Raw genomic sequence first — 18,746 nt, 5'->3', positions numbered from 1 at the left:
TGAGTCTAGCTGTCACTGAGTCTAGCTGTCATTGAGTCGAGCTGTCACTGAGTCTAGCTGTCACTGAGTATAGCTGTCACTGAGTCTAGCTGTCACTGAGTCGAGCTGTCACTGAGTATAGCTGTCATTTAGTCGAGCTGTCATTGAGTCGAGCTGTCACTGAGTCTAGCTGTCACTGAGTCTAGCTGTCATTGAGTCGGACTGTCACTGAGTCGAGCTGTCACTGAGTCTAGCTGTCATTGAGTCGAGCTGTCATTGAGTCTAGCTGTCATTGAGTCGAGCTGTCATTGAGTCGAGCTGTCACTGAGTCTAGCTGTCACTGAGTCGAGCTCTTTGAGTCGAGCTGTCACGGTAGTTTGCGAGATTACACGGATTTCCTGAAGCTTTAGGCAATCCGTGTAATCAACTAACACAAAACTCAGTCATTTCACGTAATGACTAAGCGAATTCAGTCATTTCACGAAATGCCTAAACGCATCCGCCATTACGCGAAATACCTAAATCGTTTAGGCATTACGTGAAATGACTAATTTCACTGATTGACTGTAACATGTATAGATTCTGTTCCAAGGTTTGTTTAAATTGTGTTTAACTGTGGTTGTAATTTCACAACCCGAGATATAGTTCTTATTAAACATAAGCACGATCATGATATCCCTTTTGGAGAAAGTATCATCTTCGAAGTTGAAGGGAACTCCTTCGCAAGATGTTTTGTTTGCTGCCAGGGGAGCAGGTGGACTCAGCTTCTGTAAAAATCAATTTATGAAGTTTAGATATGAGATATAGAAGAACCAATACGTAAAAGATCGTGCTCCAGCTGGTCGATCAGAACAAACTCACTACACGTAGTTAGGATGGTATAATAGTACTCTGTTCATGCTTGGTCCAACACTTCAGTTTATTTTTTTTTGTCGAATAACTCGGTGGTTTCATCACACCATCCTTTCATCGTTTTACTCTAGTGTTTTGTCGAGTAGCTCAGTCGCGTCATCACACCATCCTTTCATCGTTTTACTCTAGTGTTTTGTCGAGTCGCTCAGTCGTTTCGTGACATCGTCACATGGCTTCATTGCGTCGCGCCACCATATTATTCCATGTTTGCGTCGAATCGCTTTATCCTCCACACACAAACATCGATGACCCTTCTCTCTCAGTCGTAAGTTAATCTTAGCCAGAGTTGTGTTCCTCGTACGTTTAAATCCCATAGTACTAAAACAGTTGGTCAAAAAGTTGAATGGCTTGTTGTTTGTTTCAATATACAAGTTTCATTACGGAGTAAGTGTATTGGCAAACACGCTTTATCCAACCAGCTGACTATTTATGCATCTTTATTTTCTTATCTCGTATTTTTACACAGTCGCCAGATGTTGTCAAATTTCAAAGAAGAAAGAAAATAAAACATCATATCTAAAAATATCATTACCGCAAAGGTTAGCGCTCACAGCCGAACCGGAATCCATTCTTTACAAAAGTGAGTGACTGAGTTTAGATTTACACCGCACTTAGCAATATTCAAGCTATATGGCGACGGTCTGTAAACAATTGATTCTGAATGAGAGTATCGAGTGATCAACAACATGGGAATCGATCTATGTACCTGGGATGTGTCAGTCTGACCTCTTACGACAAGAATGTGTTACTGAAGATCAATTATAACCCGGATCTTCACAGGTCTTTTACAACGCAGTGAAACGCAGTGAGGCAGTTGCAGGATTGCGTGCTGTGCAGATTCAGAAACCTGAAAATGAAGATAGTCTCTGGACTTCTTTTCATTATTTTGTTTTTGAAAATAATTTTAAAACTCTTCATGACAGAAACTAGATCCGAGTCTACGTGATAGTCAGCTTAATGGTTTTGCACTTCTACATCTGACTTCAATACAAATTCATTTGAACTTTATTAACCGAAAAAAGCTAGTGATACAACTAGGAGGGAGAATTGAACTCTGGCGAAAAACAAACCGCGCTGAAGAAACGCACGCAGCTGTTGAAACGCAATCAATTCTTTTAGCTCGACAGGTTCATGTTACATTTTGTAGTCACACTGCAACATAATCAGATATACCAGGGTTTGCGAAGCCATATATTAGACAAACACATGGTGCATATATTTGAATTATACGCTAGCTTGACTTCATGTTTTGATAAACAGTTGTCTTTATAAAGGTCTTAGTCTCCTAGAAAGGATGGACCAGGGTTCAGGCCTGATCAGCAAAAGGATGAGATAGCCCTACCACGTGTGACCTATGTGGGTTATTGATGAAAGACTCCATGTCGTAAAGCTGTATTGATAGAACGTACGAGCAGATTCACATCGATCAAACGGACGTGGGTTGGATGACTATTTCAGTATGCCATTGTTCAAATCAATGTTTCTAAATTAAAAATATTTTTGGAAAGGAAAAACAAGTGAATTACTGGTCTTCGGAATTCCTTTGTCAAGATAAGAGAACCCTTTCCTTTACGTAATCCTTTGAAGAAATTACCAGTGTTCAGTGTGGACAGGTATTCAGACAGAGGTGTTATGGGTTAAAGGAAAGAGCATTCGCTTTCAGAAGGTTGTGGCGACCTTAAGGGCCTTTCGCTCACAGGCGCACTGTGTGTAAATACTCCACTTATCTGCGTGGTGTATGTGTTGAGTCGTGTGTTTGTTCAGATGACTTGCGCTGGTATTTAGAGCCGGAACAATTACACACATGTACGACTGCGTTAATAAAGACCAGCAGCAATCGGTGACGTGGCGTTCGCTGGAACAACACTGGAAGACTTCCACAGATGTGAGGTCAACAGAACCACCGTTACTATGTAAGTATTTATATCTTATCAAACTGAAAAGGAGGAATATGCCAACAGCATATCCGTCTGTATACTGGTGACATAGCAGTCGTTTTGTGTTTGTATACAATACATGTCCTGTCTATAACTCCAGAAGGTGTCCGAACCGTTGTTATATTAGCGCCACAGTGAGCGCTATATCATCATAATGTGGTCAAACACCTGCCGGAATCTCCGATATCATTTCAAATATCCAACTCATATATTACAAGCCTGGTCAATCCGTGTTCATTATACCTCAGTATCGACAACGTGCGACCATATGTTGAGTGTTTTTCCAACCAATATGAGCAAAACATAGCTTGAACCCCGCGATCCAGTTGCTGCCATATTGAAGGGAAGTGCGTAGTCTTTCATGAGATGCTAAAGTAAGCTGTGGATAGAAGCGTGGCATGTGGCCTTCAGATAGAGGACACGGTAAAGTGCTGTAAAGTATCATGTCAATAAATGCCAAACTATTCTTTATCAATGATAACTCGGTATGGCTGCAGTGCTAAACAGAATATGTTTCAGCGTTTTTATTTGTATACTCGCATGTAGTGACATTCTTATTATCACTTTATGTCATAACAAACATAAATATAATGGTGTCTTCAGATTAAATTTGGAGGCATATATAGCCAGTATGTCTTGGGATGTAGTAGTCCTTTTTCGGAATTGTATGACATCTAATCCGGGGTACGAACTGACAATGATCGTTTCAGCACGTCATTATCATTTAGCCATGGTGTACGTGTTTGAGACCCCTTCCACAAAGCTTTCGTAGCGCTGCGACTGCCGTACATCCTATGGTGTAATATAGACTTGCGACACTCGTAGAGGTACGATAGCTGTTTGAAACGGGGCCCTGCGTGGGTTCAGGTTTTCTATTTTCTATCCACGTTCAACTGAATATACCCCCCCCCCCCACACACACACACACACACGCACACGTTGTATAATTATTGTCTGAGGGTGAAAGGCACCCAACCTAATACTTGAGATGCAGATATTGATACATATTTCTGCATATATATGACAATAATTATTTATTCCCTTAAAGGAGGCTGCCGTTACCTTGACCATTGAGGTAGGGAGCCGCCATGATGAATTCCTGGCTGAAGACTGCGATGTTAGTAACATGGACTGCAACTATTTATATCCTTGTACGTCGAATTCCAGAAGAGGAACCAAGCGACGTAACGTTTATCGAAAACAACTTGGTCAGCAACCTTATCTTGAAAATCGAGACGGTCTTGTCTGAAAATGAGCGTCTAAAAGCCGCCATCTTTGACGAAATAAGGTAAGGCGAGAAGGTCTTAAGTTCGCTAAGTCACTGTGTAGATAAGATTCTAATTATCTTACCCTGTGTACATGGGCCTGTCTCCACCTGACTATGGATCTAGACCAATCGTCCAGACAGGAAACCAATGTTGATGTTATGAGTGTCAGATTTGAAAAACTTGAATCTCATGACATCGATCACTGGTTTGTCTACGCGAGGCAATTACGAGGCTATACACCCACAAAAGCTACTCGCTTGAATCCATTAGCTCACAAGCTGTACACAATTCAATTACATAACAAGAATTACGGCATACGGATCCATACTTATGAATATAGACCACATTGCACATACATTAGCACACACTCAAGCTTACTAGCATCCAAGCTTCCTACCACACATTCGTACCTTCGTACAAAGCTTGTATCTAGTTCAGGGTCGATGTTGCAACATGTGTTTGATACTAGGCTAAGGAAGCATGCATCAGACAGTATGTCAATACCAGAAAACATTACAACTGTACAACCTTTGCGAATTGAAGAACACCTGCATCATCACATTAGACTGCGCATGTCTACAATATCAATTTGTTTCCTTCCAATGTAAAGGGTGTTGCAGGACGCGGCGCCTGGTCCGAAGAGCATCACGAAAGAGCAACCAGGTGAAGTTAATTAATTGTTTATTGTTATATACAAGAATACATTATAAAGCCTTTACAGTTATGTACGTACTTTAGAAGATATCCCGTACTGACATACAAGGAATGATTGAAATATCCTGAGTCTTGCACAGGAAGAACTGATCGTAAGACATTAAAATGATATGTTTTTCCACATATAAGCGCTTGTAAGTGGGTCACAGCCCTTCGCGAGACTTTCGTAGCCTAGTTCCAGTAACAAAGAACGTTTTATACCTTTTCGAATGGTTTTATTGTTGTCAGTTACCAGTAAGAAACCGTTTGTCCCTGCAGGAACAACAAATTTCCGATCTAACTATCCCTAAGTTAACCACCTATGGCAACTGTCAACAGCTGTGACAGGCAAGCATGGCTGTAAACATGGTCCAGTCGAGTAAAGTCATAGTTAGCGGTTGTTGAATTTGGAACCTGAAAAGTTTTTTTTAAATATATGCTTGTCACCGGAAATCTGGCACCGGAAGTAAGCTGTGTCCCGTCTCGCATATTTGTCGCGCACAAAGGAAGCCGGGAACCAGATTTGCTCCATGTAGCGAGCCAGCATAGTACCTCTGCCACGCGCCTGAAAGATGTGACGATTCGTCACACCTTACACACTTCATTCAGTATCCTAAAACGTGTAACACTATTTCGATTTGCGTAGCGATCCTTTGTTTACAAGGGTTGTACGGCTCCACGTGCTGTCATCGAAGCCTAATGGGGATCAAACGATGCCGTCGGTTTGAAAAAAAAAATGTATTGTCATAAACGTTACTGACGCAGTTGTAGAAGAATATTTACGTGACAGTGCGAAACAATAGGAAAACCTCGTCGAAGCGCTTGCGTCTCAGCTTATTTATGGATATGCGCATTTGTTTACAAACAGGAGAAAAGTCCGGTCATGTGATATGCAAATTGGCCTATGGCCGTGATGTTATGCTAAGTCATCGCTGGACGGGAGTGTGGCCAAATGAAGATAAGGCTGGTTCTAGTGGAGTTCAAATCCTCATTGTGGATTGTAGCCATGGCAAGTATTGTGCATGACTTGTGCGCAGGTGGGTTATCCTGATAAAAGAGCACACCTTTGCCACCGAACCTACCTGAAACGTGCGGCCTAATATGTCTGACTGATGATCGTCCATCGGGATGACACTCTCCACATCTCTGAGATCACAACCTTTGTCTTCATTCTTTGATGAGGTTGATGTCAAATATTTGGACTGTTCTTTGGAATCTCTTCCTGAACCCAGGTTTCATCTGTAGTGACAAAGCACCATGTCTTTGGTTATGATTTCTAGTGTAACTAGGATCACAGGAGGTCAAGGTCCGTTTGTCCAAAATCAGTAGATATCATTTCTTGAATTCTATGTCATCCGTCACACAGGTAGCTATATACGATCTTAGAAATGAGTTTCTTACAATAGTTGGATATTTTCCACGTATATTTTTCAAGAAGTTTCAGTAACAATAATAAAAAGTATTTATTGTGCGCAATACTTCACTCACTTAGCGAATGCTCATAACACTAACAATCAAAGTGCAGCGCATTATTATCCCGGATAACCCCAGCTGCATGCGAGGCGCTAGAAGGAAAATTGCCTACTACGTACCCCACCGGGTACCCATTTACTATTTGGTGAAGAGAGGCAATTTTGAACAAATTCACTTGCTTAAGGTGATAACATATGTATTACATGTGTTCGTTGTGGTGCAGGACCGAAGTTCTAGAAACTCTTAGGAGGCAAGCTGTCCAACAGGGTTACCCATCCAAAGACTTGAACAGGTTGTCAGTGGAGCTTTATGCACAGGACCACACACAGGCAATACTACTGAAGATATAGAATCATCTACATTTCGAGATAAATATCCGGTGCAAAAAGAAACAAACTTGATGCGCCATGAACTACAGTCGCTTTGTGGAATTGGGCCGTGGAATAATCATATCATGTTACGGATAACATTGTTATCAATGAAGTAACAATGGGAGAAATATGCAAAATATACAAATATTATTTTGGAACCAAGATTTATGATTGTATGTGTATTTAGAAATAAGATTACTCTATTCACCACGTTGAATGAATTTCGTGCAAGCACACCAGTTTCGTGCAAACGTGTTTCATACATGGATAAAATAAATTTCAATGATAAAAGCTATACTAAAATCATATTGTTTTAAACTTACTTAAAAGTTTGGGTAATTCTGGTTTTTTTATTTGTTTTCTGTGTGTGTGTGCGTGTGGTGTGATTGTGTGTGTTTTTGTGTGATTGTGTGTGTGTGATTGTGTGTGTGTGTGTGTTTATATTTTACAAGCGCCTTCTGTCTTGTCCGGAAAGGCTACATGCAATCTGTATGCTCTATAAGCCCACGCATAGCGTTGGTATTTTCTAATTATGTAACTGTACAAATACATGTGGCTTCACATCATACGAGGGGCGGCGATGTAGTCTAGTGGTTGAAAGGCCAGAATGTCACGTCGAAGACCCATGTTCCATTGTGTGAAGCCCATTTCCGTGATATTGTTGCGTAATCGCAAGCGGTTGAAACCACACTCACTCACTCATATCATGCAAGGGACTCGCATGGTAACATCTGTGTTCCTGAGGTATGGCGTTATATATCACACATCCGTTTAATGCAATTTAGATCCTGATATATGCTATTTACGATAAAAATACACTTTTGACTAATTGTCTGTTTCGAAGATCTTCAAAAATATTGTGTTATCGATTTCAAGTTGACCGCGTTTTCGTGACTGCAAATTTAACGAAAAGGGATCAATTCAAAGATGTAATTTAATTGTTATCAACGTGGCATTTGGCAAAATTGTAGACAAACTCTCGAATATTGGTAACCGAATTGAATCACCACGGACTTACTGTTTTTACCAGAAGATGACCTTCTGTGGAGCGGGGACAAAGAGGCCAGAAGAGCCGTTTATTTACTGGACAACTTCTGGTTCTATTTGAGAGATAAACTCGAGCTGCTGTCTAACATCACAAGCCGAAGACAATTGAAAAAGAGTGTGGATCACATGCGCAAAACAGCTGACCAGTATCACTGGTAAGTATTCACTACATGCCTGTGAGACGTATATTGATGGCGATGAAGGGTTGTTTCGTGCCACAAAATACTGAAAAGACGCTAGCCATAATAAGTGGTTCACTGGAAATATCGGCTCTGCCCCTTTTCTAAGAGCAAAGAATATCGACACATCCACCATCGATGCCACATCAAACGTCCCAGCAGGAGCAGTCTATCCTCTACAAGTACTTTCACGAACATAGCACTAACACATGAAAAGGATCTAAACAGGTCCGATACACAGACCGTGAGTGACTAATATCTAGACGATGGACCTTGGAAACTACCACGGACATGAACGCAACAGTGGCAGGTCCATACAGACAACTGAAACCTTTACAGTGCCTATACAGATGATAGGAACTTTGTCAGCCCCTATATAGGCAATAGGAGCATCGTCAGCCCCAATGCAGACAATAGGAATCTTGGTTGCCCCTATACAGATAACTGGAAGATACACTGCCCCTAGACAGACAATAGGAACATTGCAACCCTTATACAGGCAGTGGGAGCTTTGGCTGTCTCAATGCAGATAAAAGGAACTTTGCATCCCCTATACAAACAATGTGAACCTTGGGAGCCCCTACATAGACAAGAGGTACCTTTGCAGCCCTATACAGATAACTGGAACTATGGGAGCTCCTATATACAGACAATACGAACCTTTGCAGCCCATATGCACACAAATGGAACATTGGCAGTCCCTATATTGACAGCGGAAACCTTTATAGTTCTTATATGCAGACTATAGGAACATTGGCTCCCCCTATGCAGACAATAGGAACATTGGTAGCCCCTGTACAGACAAGTTGACAACCTTAACAGCCCCTGTACATACAATAGGAATATGGACAGCTCCAATACAAAACCCGTGTAGATTTGGTTTAACTAACCTATGATTGTCGTAAGATTTGACTAACGGGATCAGGTGACTAGGCACCTTGTTGACACATGTTATCGTATCCCAGATAGATCACTGCGTTGTTGTTGACCACTGAATTGCTAGATTTAAAATATATGCTTGTCCATGTGAAGACAGGTTTAAGAATTACAAAAATATCTGCCACTCGTAATAGATTATGTTTACTAGTCGTCATTATGTACACTTTCCAACACATTTGTAATTAATCAAGTTAGATATAGTTTGTCTTGAAACAATATATTTTTCACAGGAGGATCAAGCACAAACTGAATAATATACAGGATGGTGACGGTAGAGAGAAGAGAAAGTGGGACATCATGAATGAACTGAGTCAGAAAGTCCAGAGACGCTTTGCCTATATACAGGTATATAACACAATGATGGGTGAGTAACAAATCCGATGTAGTTCAGGTATACTCTTCAAAAATGAAAAAAGAAAAGAAAAAAGAAACTAGACATGCTGTTTGGGAATTAACTTACTGAAGGCATATAACTGATTCAAACATGACGTCATTGATCAATTGCTGTACAATCAACACTTTACAAATCTCCAAAACATAATTATGCATACAGTGTTCGGGCTGTTAAGACCACGTTGTCAAAGTAAAACGTCAGTATCAAGTGTGACCACCACGAACAGCGATAAGAGTGTGGCAGAGGTGGCTCATACAAGAGAGGGGATGCAGAATGCTGTCTTGGAGAATGTTTTGATACTCTTGCTAAAGTGCTGTGTGCGGTTCTTGTGGGCCAAGGTAACACCTGAAAATTGTTTTGCTGGAGGAAGTTCTATCAAACACTTGCAACGTGAGGTCGAGCATTGTGATGCTGCAAAGGTCAGCCGTTGACGTTGATGAAGGGAACGACGTGACGTTGACCTGGTCTTCTGGCAAAATGTCTACTATGCCCGTCATTGTAAACGGCCGATGGAATTGTGTCGTTAAGCCGCTGACATTCTTTTCATTCTCATGTCATCTGTAGTGGCTTAAAGCAATGCACTTGGAGTGACATTGATGTTGCTTTTTAAAGCCTACAGTCAGAGGTTTCAGCTCAATTTCATGACGTTCGTGCATTTCACGTAGGGTGTGTTTACCAATCCCCTTTAGGCGTATGTGTAACATTAGGTTTTTGTTTCAATGTTTCTTTTTTCAAAGTTTGTTTTCGAGGGGAACCATTTCCACACGTGTTGGGATTCACTATGGAATAGTTCATGCTTTCCTGAAGTTCATTTTTTCCTATGTATAGAGCTTCTCTTTTTCTTTTGATGAGTATCAGCTGTCAGCCGAGGGCAACGTGGATAACATAACCTTTGAGTTTGACAGATAATATTTAACCGTCATTCGTAACCGCATGCCTATTGTGTAGCCGGAATCTATGGACGACCACTGTCTTATAATTAGGTATATGAATCATGCAGCTGCTCCAATCGCTTTGTTGTGGTAGTAACAATAGGGTACTACACAGTTCACTTACGAGTGAGTAAGTAAGTAAGTGAATAAGTATGGTTTTACGCCCTTTTTGACAATCTTCCAGCAAAATCAAGACGGGGTACACCAGAAATGGGTTTCACACATTGTACCCATGTGGGGAATCGAAGTATTTGCAAGTATCCTATTTTACCTCATCATGGAATTATATACTAACTGTTCATGTAATGGATTAGATGATTTTGAAAAATAATTTCACTTTTAATTGGTATGTACAGCATTTACTGATTTACGGAAAAAGTTGTATTAAATGTAACTATACTGTAACTCCATCAAAGGAATCTTTAACTAACATTATGAACCCAAATTGTCAATCAAGTGTCTTAAATCTTGGGGGTCAGGGAACATGACCAAATATCGAGAGTACAACAACCCATATTCCCCTTGTGACCAGTGAACAACTTACATATATCCTTTCACAGAATCCCAAGAACTGTCGTACATCTCGGAAGTACATTTGCCCCCTGAAGTCGTGTGGGTATGGATGCCAGCTGCACCACATGGCGTACTGTCTGATTATGGCTTACGCCTCGAACAGGACGCTGGTAGTGAATCAGCTTGACAAGAACTCACAGTCCTGGACGCCATTCTTTAAACCTCTCAGCGAAACTTGTTTGAAGTCATATGACCACAATGTGGTGCAATGGAATGGTAGGCAAATCCTGGTTTAGTCTCCATTCGGAATAAGTTGTAGGCCGACTATAAATGTGAGAAATCTATAATTATAGCATATAAACCTCAAACATATCCATGTACGATGTATTTTATCATACCTCAATCAAAAATGCTTTTTGAACGGTCTTCTATTATTTTCAATGTACCCTACTTACAAGCAAGTAACATTGCACACATAACCGGCTGGGAATGCCGAACCGTGGGAATTCTTTGGGTATTTCCATGTTTGTAATTCTTAATCTCGAATACCTGAGTCACGTATGATGGACGGAAATTACCGATGTTTTGTGAATGTACTCGATGGAAGGGAAATAACTCTAAATTTGTTTTTCTTGTCTGTCGTCGGTGTTGGCTTATTGCTCAACACTGATACTCATTATCATGATCCAATACTCATGCTTCAAAACGTTCAAAACAATAATACAGCCCATGAGTGTGTGACGCATGTATTCTACAAATATCTTTCTTTTGTCGATCTTGTCTTGGTGAGTGGGTGAATGAGTGAATCTACTCAATACAAAGAAACTGATGACGAGCTGTGTGACTGGTCAGTTACATTATGAGCCTGATTTGTGGGTGTACTGGTCGTTGTTTAACGTCTTCAATCTTGATACACACATTCTTTTTTAGAGTTAAACATTTCTGGGGAGGGAGACCCGGACGAAGCGGAAGTCTTGCTGCCTGTCCTTGACAACATAGGTTTTCGTCCGGATTATCTCCCCCTAGCCATCCCAGCAGACCTTGCACAGACATTACAACGTTTCCATGGGAATCCAATAGTTTGGTGGATAGGTCAAGTTGCAAAGTATTTGACAAGATTCAGCGATGATACCGAGCGTGATCTTAAAGAATATGAGAAGAATATCAAGTTTAGAGGACCAATAGTTGGGTATAACGGGTCTTTTAATATATATTTGGTTTTCACTTGTAAGTTTGGGAGCTGAACCTGCTGTCGGTTTAATGGTTCATCAAACACTGGATTTTCTTAGAATGTAGTTGCCATGTTTCAACATTCAGTGGAGCAAAGTATATTTAAGCATAATATTACTCAGAGCACAATCATACAATTACTAATTCAAATATTTTGGTGTTGAAACGACACGCTCTGAAACATTCAGCTGATTCAGGAAACAACCTGGAACCTAGCTGATCTATGCCTACCTCCATTCATCAGTGTACAGGAGTGTACTGTGTAACTGCATCGGTCTTCCATCATCCCGGTACAAGTTGAGGCTTGAGGGACCCATAATCATAATGGCTACAAAAAGTAACCCTGTTTAAAAAGCTGTTTCGTCGAACCGGGTTCTGTTTTTGACTCGAGTATGTACATAAATCTGAATGTGGTATGAATGAGAAACAAGCGAACATTTATCCCCAATTTGACATCGATATTCTCGGTTGACTGGAGTAGAAATAAATCTTACATATCTTGGTTAATGACATATAGAACAACTGATGTTACACGATAAAGGAGGGGGTGATGGAATGAGGATTCCAGAACTGAGACCTAAGTACCATTGGTGCAGAACTGATACAAGTATTGGTGATTGGTGATTCCGATTCTGCCATCGCATGTTGGCACGGTGAGACACTGCAGTTATGATGAATGATGTGTCTTGAGGGGATAGTTCTATTTCCGAAACAACTGAAAACAGAAATAGTGCGACAAATCCTTGGTTTTATCTGTGACCCCTAATCTTGCATTTGTTGGTGTCTGATTATTCTTGGTTTAACCCTTAGGGTTCACGTCCGCCGTACAGATAAACTTATCCGGGAGGCTGCTCTTCATTATCTCGATGAATACATGGTGTATGTCGAAGACTACTTCAACGGCCTTGACATTCAAACCGGATCAAAGGTGGAAAGAAAGGTGTACTTAGCAACGGACGAATATACAGTTATCAAAGAAAGTAAAAAGTAGGCAAATATTTCATTTGATGTACTGTACAAATCTTCATTTATTATATCCATATCATATGTCATGAAACATAAAAGTGCTAAAAAGTGATAAAAAGTATCAAAGAGGTGCATCTGCGCGATCAAGATGTCATGTCGCGGCTAAAGGTGTAGACACTCACGCTGATGTGAACAATTAACCACTGACTTGGGGCAGCCTACGTATATCAAGGCCAACGCATCCATAATGGCCACTTTTTCTCTCTTGTTCTGAGACTGTATTAAAAGCGCAATGTCACACATATTCGACAATATTCCGGCCTGTATTACATATTTAGGGACACGTGCACTCGCTTCATCTTCCTATTGTTGTAATAAAAGACATATTATCCCTTACGATATTTAAATCGTGAAATCGGTTACTGAAACGTCGTTGCGAACAGCTGAAAGCCTGAAAGAGAACACTTGCCATATATGGAACGTAAAACATCGAAAACTCGCATGTTATGTTGTTGGTATTTGCCGAACTGGTTTCAATGACAAGTTCTGTCAATTATATTGGTAAAGAGAGCTCCAAGGAGCATAACTCTATGGGGTGGAGTATTTAAATTCCATGACATGTCAAAACATTGACTAGAGAACAGTCTCGTTTCCTGTTCACTTGGTTCCGTCCTATTGCGCAACTTAGTGCCATAGCCAGTCCAGAATGTTTAAACTGTGTCAGCTAACTGGATGCATAAATATTAATCAGTATGATTTGATAAGTCTATCCACGTGAATATTGCAACACTAAGCTCCTTCTAATCCTAGCAAACACGTCGTACGGTGTGCTCTGTCGTAAAGCGAGCTCTGACAAACGGAAACCTACAAATCGATGAAATCTCAAAACGAGGCTCTGCCGCTAGAAATGTTTGGCGGTCTCTGACGGAACTGATATTCCATCAACCTCGTTGTGCGTCACAGGACTACGGTGAATAAGCGCAAAAAATACCTAACAGGTTTAACCAGTGAGCCAGATGCATTGTGACTTATTTTACGACCTCATCAAACAGGGACAGTCTGCAATTCCATAGTTAAGATATGCTGCCTGAACCTCGACAGAAAGTATAGAAAGACGGTGTTCTTAAAGTTTATAATTACAATTCATTTATAAATATCATTTTCTTATGAAACAAGGAATTGAAATTCAGTTTAACTAGAATTGTTTGAAGTGTCGATTTACACTTTCACACGAGAAAATTCGGATCGGCTGAAAAGTAGGTCATAGTCTGAATAGGTTAATGAGACTTATGTTTTGGTATGAGCTCACATGAGGACTGCTAGTTCGTATTATGGCTTTGCATAGAAGTGTGGTGTCATATAGTGCCTTTAATCACATGTACATGGATACAATAATATGAGTATTTGGCATTCCAGGGTCAACAGTAGCATATTTCTAAAAGCCAGTGTGCAAGAATACGTGTTATACTTGTCCAGCTTTCCCGGCCTGTTTTCGTGCACCCTCATTAATTCATTACGTACGGATGTCTATGTGTTCCAGGTACAAGGACTATACCTTCATCTACAATATAGACATCATCAAGACAGCTGAACGTGTCACTGGGTCTTCCACAGTAATGATGGGAATCGTATATGACATACATTTCCTTTCCAAAACGGATTTTCTTGTGTGTACATTCTCCTCACAGGTAGGTGATGCACGTGTAGTTGCTTGCTTTTTTGCTTCTTGTTAATACCGCATTAAGCAGTATTCAGGCGATATGACATGTGGTATGTGGTATGTAAGAATTTATGGAATTGGATCACAGAATCTAACCTGAAATGTCACACGATCATATTGACAGGTATTAATTGGAAAATTACTGTTTCGTTCAAGGTTGCGATCATATCCTTCATCCGCCATTCGTCAAAGAAATCAAATTTTAGTACATTAATGAAATATATGACATTCTGAATATATACTGACACAGTTATTTACTCATAACCATTGATACGTAAATGCTAGTACGTTTATAACTGCCATTTCTCTGTGTGTGAGTATCTTTGTAATCATTATCATAATTCGCTCCATTGGTCGTGTGACACCTACAGTGTCCAAGACATGGTGTTAAATATTCCTTTAGATGTTAATATTTTCAGTGAATTAGTCAAAGAATTTATTTAGAGCCACACTATATCCGGTAAATTATAAAACCAGATAATCGCTTTGTGTTTGGGGGGTTGGGTTGGATGGTTAAAGCTTTCCCTCGCAGCACTGTTTCTGGTTCGAATCTCAACATGACTACAATGTATTAAGCCCATCGATGGTGTTAATACTGGAATATGTCTACAAAAGGCATATCATGATATTTTCTAACGTTCAGTGGATACAGATATTATCTAATATTATGTGAGTCATTATTAGTAATCTCAAGTCGTGTTCATGTTTCAGGTATGTCGCGCAGCCTATGAATTAATGCAGACTAAACATGTCGATGCTTCGTCCAATTTTCGATCACTTGATGATATTTATTATTATGGCGGTCAAGGTCCGCACAGGATGACTGCTGTGGAAGACCATGAAGCGCAGAGCAAAGAAGAATTAAGTATAGTGAAGGGGTCTGATGTGTATATCGCCGGCAACACCTGGACCGGCGACGTGGTGGTGAGGAACCACGGTGAGACGAGAAATGCTCTTGTCCCAGCCTACAAGGTGGACGACATAGTGGAGACTGCCCAGTGTCCTCGTTATGCGGAGGTTGATCAGGACCCCGTTCAACAAAGCTCTCGAAAGATTAAAAGCTCGTAACTTTCCTCATATATCTGCATCCCTACCTCTTATACAGTAACATGGACGTAAATTAGTCGAAGCGCTTCGAGAGCTTTGTGAAACGGGCTCTGGTTGGTTCTTAATGGAATGGTTAAGGGCAAAATGTTCCTCAAAGTTATGTGTCTACGCAAATGTATGTGATTATTTGCTTCATGGATATGTGGAATAACTGGATGGAAAGGGACACTTGTCTGGAATATTTCAAACAACTTAATCTAATACTTTAGTTTTGCGACCCGTGAAGGTCCCGGGGTAGAATAGGCCTTCAGCAACCCATGCTTGCCATAAAAGGCGACTCAGCTTGTCGTAAGAGGCGACTAACGGGATCGGGTGGTCAGGCTCGCTGACTTGGTTGACACATGTCATCGGTTCCCAATTGCGCAGATCGATGCTCATGTTGTTGATCACTGGACTGTCTGGTCCAGACTCGATTATTTACAGACCGCCGCCATATAGCTGTAATATTGCTGAGTGCGGCGTAAAACTAAACTCACTCACTCACTCACTTTAGTTTTGCATACGTTTTCTGGGAAATACTTTGTGGACCAAGTGGGATTGGAGTGTTTGTTTTGATGATTCGTTTGGATCATTCGTCCACACTCTTTCCGTACCAAACTACGAGGATTGTCCATGAGAATGTTACAGGTGTATGTTGGCGGGGGCGTCAGTTGCAGTGTTGCGCCCCTTGGAATGCGTTTGTGGAATTCACTTTATGCTTCTACAACCTTGCATCGCTTTGGGCTTTTCTCCTGTAGAGAACTGTCGAGGTGCGATGTAGCTGAAATGCTGAAGAAATGATAACCACAAGTCACCCACTTACACAAACTAGGGATGGCGACAGAGTAGGAGCTGGGAAGATTTGATTGGATTACACGTCTGTTGAAGCATTCAGATGCAGTAACTAACTGGTCACCTTTTTGTGGCATGATTCTAAGTCAGTTTCAAGTAGTAGGAGAATAATGTGTCACGCATGACAGGTTTGAGAACAGTGTATGCATCTAAGAAATTAACCGTCCACAGATTCAGTGAACATCCTCGGCTTCGTATTAAATGATAAGTGTTAAATTATTGGACTATTGGATTAATAGATCTAATCCATTTTGTTCGCGTGAGTCATTAGTTGCGGTCAGGGCGGAGACTCGGACGTCGACAGGGATCAGCCTTGTGCTGGAGTATCAGGGGTTCTTATCTACTGCCTTATGCCATTGTTTTGTTAGCATGTTTGAGGTATATTTTATTATTACTCACCTGTTGAAGATATCACTGTTTAATAATTTTTCAAAGTCATTACACATTGTGTAATAACATCGCGTGACAATGGTAATATATACATGTACCTCTGTCACAATAGTATTAGACCTTGCTGGACTCGTGGGAAGCAGTGTCACCACACTCGTTGAATTCTTAGGAGAGAAGTACTTTGCTCGATATTATTGTGCTAATGTTTGGTGAGTAATAAACAAAATACTAAACTATGTCCCGTGTAACACCATATTTATGAAACTTCGCTCGATTGATATCAAACCATTCACTCATTTCATAAATATGGTATTACATGGGACATAGTTTAGTATTCTATATTTATTACCTATGAGGGAGGAAATATCGGGTCCATATTTTCATATGATGTCCTAGAGCAAAATATCACCTTGTCATGGAGACATGACGTCATGAACAATGCCATGACGTTACGTTTCTTCTGTGACGTTGCGTTCTACTTGCGGCGACGATGAGTAGCCAGCCTAACGACACAACGTAGAATGGAATTGTCCTGGGGTACTTTTCTGTATTCTGTTATTGGCTAAGGGTACAGGTCCGTGGTTCCTGTGCCGACAACGCCCCTCAGCTACAGCATAGTGTCCAAAAGACAGTCATGCTTTTCCGTTTACGAAGGAAACGGGTTATTACTAGATAAAGAGAATATCAGTATTCATAGACAGCTGTGGAGGAAGTGATGAAATCAGGCACTTTCAGCTGACATGGCAGGGGCTGACCTGCTGTTTTAGTCAACACCCTCCATCCGTGGCTCCTTGTCAGGTTGGCAAACTGATGCAAACGTACGTATAATCCTCTCATCGTGTCTGTGGACAGCAGTGACAATTATCTAAGGAAACTATTGGAAACAGGTCTTCTGCAGATAGTTTGATGTATAAGGTATCATGACACCTGGAAACTGTAGTACATCTATAGGACATATACTACAATGAGGATCTGTATACATTCACATCACGAGTAAAGAAAGACTAACTTCTTAGGTTACACAATTTGCTTGGTTTTTTTTTCCAAAATGTACAAAGTGGTCCACTCACACCCAGCAATTTCTTGACGCTACATGTCACTGTGTATTTAGATTGCTATATAATATACACCGTATCCTTTAACTTGCTGCAAAGTATCGGGAACATTTGCAGTGTTGCTGGGTAGCGAGGTGGGGTAGGGGCGTGGGCACACTACACGAGGTGTGCACAGTTTTGACTGGAATATGAAGGCTGAAAGAGGTCTGGCTGGAAGTGAGGGCTGAAAGAGATCGGCCTGGGGTTAAAGTGAGGGCCAAAGAGGTCACACTGATAGTGAGGGCTGAAAGAGGTCAGGCTGAAATTAAAGTGAGGGCCAAAGTGGTCAGGCCGAGAGAGAGGGCTGGAAAAGGTCAGGCTGGAAGTGAGGGCTGAAAGAGGTCAGGCTGGAAGTGAGGGCTGAAAGAGGTCAGGCTGGAATTAAAGTGAGGGCCAAAGTGGTCAGGCCGAAAGAGAGGGCTGAAAAAGGTCAGGCTGGAAGTGAGGGCTGAAAGAGGTCAGGCTGGAAGTGAGGGCTGAAAGAGGTCAGGCTGAAATTAAAGTGAGGGCCAAAGTGGTCAGGCCGAGAGAGAGGGCTGAAAAAGGTCAGGCTGGAAGTGAGGGCTGAAAGAGGTCAGGCTGGAAGTGAGGGCTGAAAGAGGTCAGGCTGAAATTAAAATGAGGGCCAAAAGAGGTCAGGCTGAAAGTGAGGACTGAAAGAGGTCCGACCGGAAGTTCCTAGTTTACTAATCCTATGACACTATTGCTGTTTCTTGCACCATTCAAACCAACACCATTCACACCAGCTACGACAATGCTGTGTTCCTGCAC

General features: G+C 41.1%; 1 protein-coding gene across 1 annotated transcript; it reads left to right on the top strand.

The window, feature by feature from the left end:
* The first annotated feature begins 2,597 nt into the window (after positions 1-2,597).
* LOC137294461 (alpha-(1,6)-fucosyltransferase-like) lies at positions 2,598-17,233 on the top strand. The gene is made up of 10 exons (XM_067825483.1): positions 2,598-2,804; positions 3,877-4,116; positions 4,707-4,759; positions 7,664-7,835; positions 9,029-9,143; positions 10,685-10,913; positions 11,568-11,826; positions 12,678-12,854; positions 14,374-14,521; positions 15,265-17,233. The coding sequence occupies exons 2-10, from the start codon at positions 3,917-3,919 to the stop codon at positions 15,619-15,621; spliced, it is 1,710 nt and encodes a 569-aa protein (XP_067681584.1). The 5' UTR covers positions 2,598-2,804; positions 3,877-3,916; the 3' UTR covers positions 15,622-17,233.
* Positions 17,234-18,746: the final 1,513 nt, after the last annotated feature.

Source organism: Haliotis asinina, chromosome 8 (assembly GCF_037392515.1).
Source record: "Haliotis asinina isolate JCU_RB_2024 chromosome 8, JCU_Hal_asi_v2, whole genome shotgun sequence".
Classification (NCBI taxonomy): domain Eukaryota; kingdom Metazoa; phylum Mollusca; class Gastropoda; order Lepetellida; family Haliotidae; genus Haliotis; species Haliotis asinina.
This window is presented reverse-complemented; position numbering and strand designations above follow the sequence as displayed.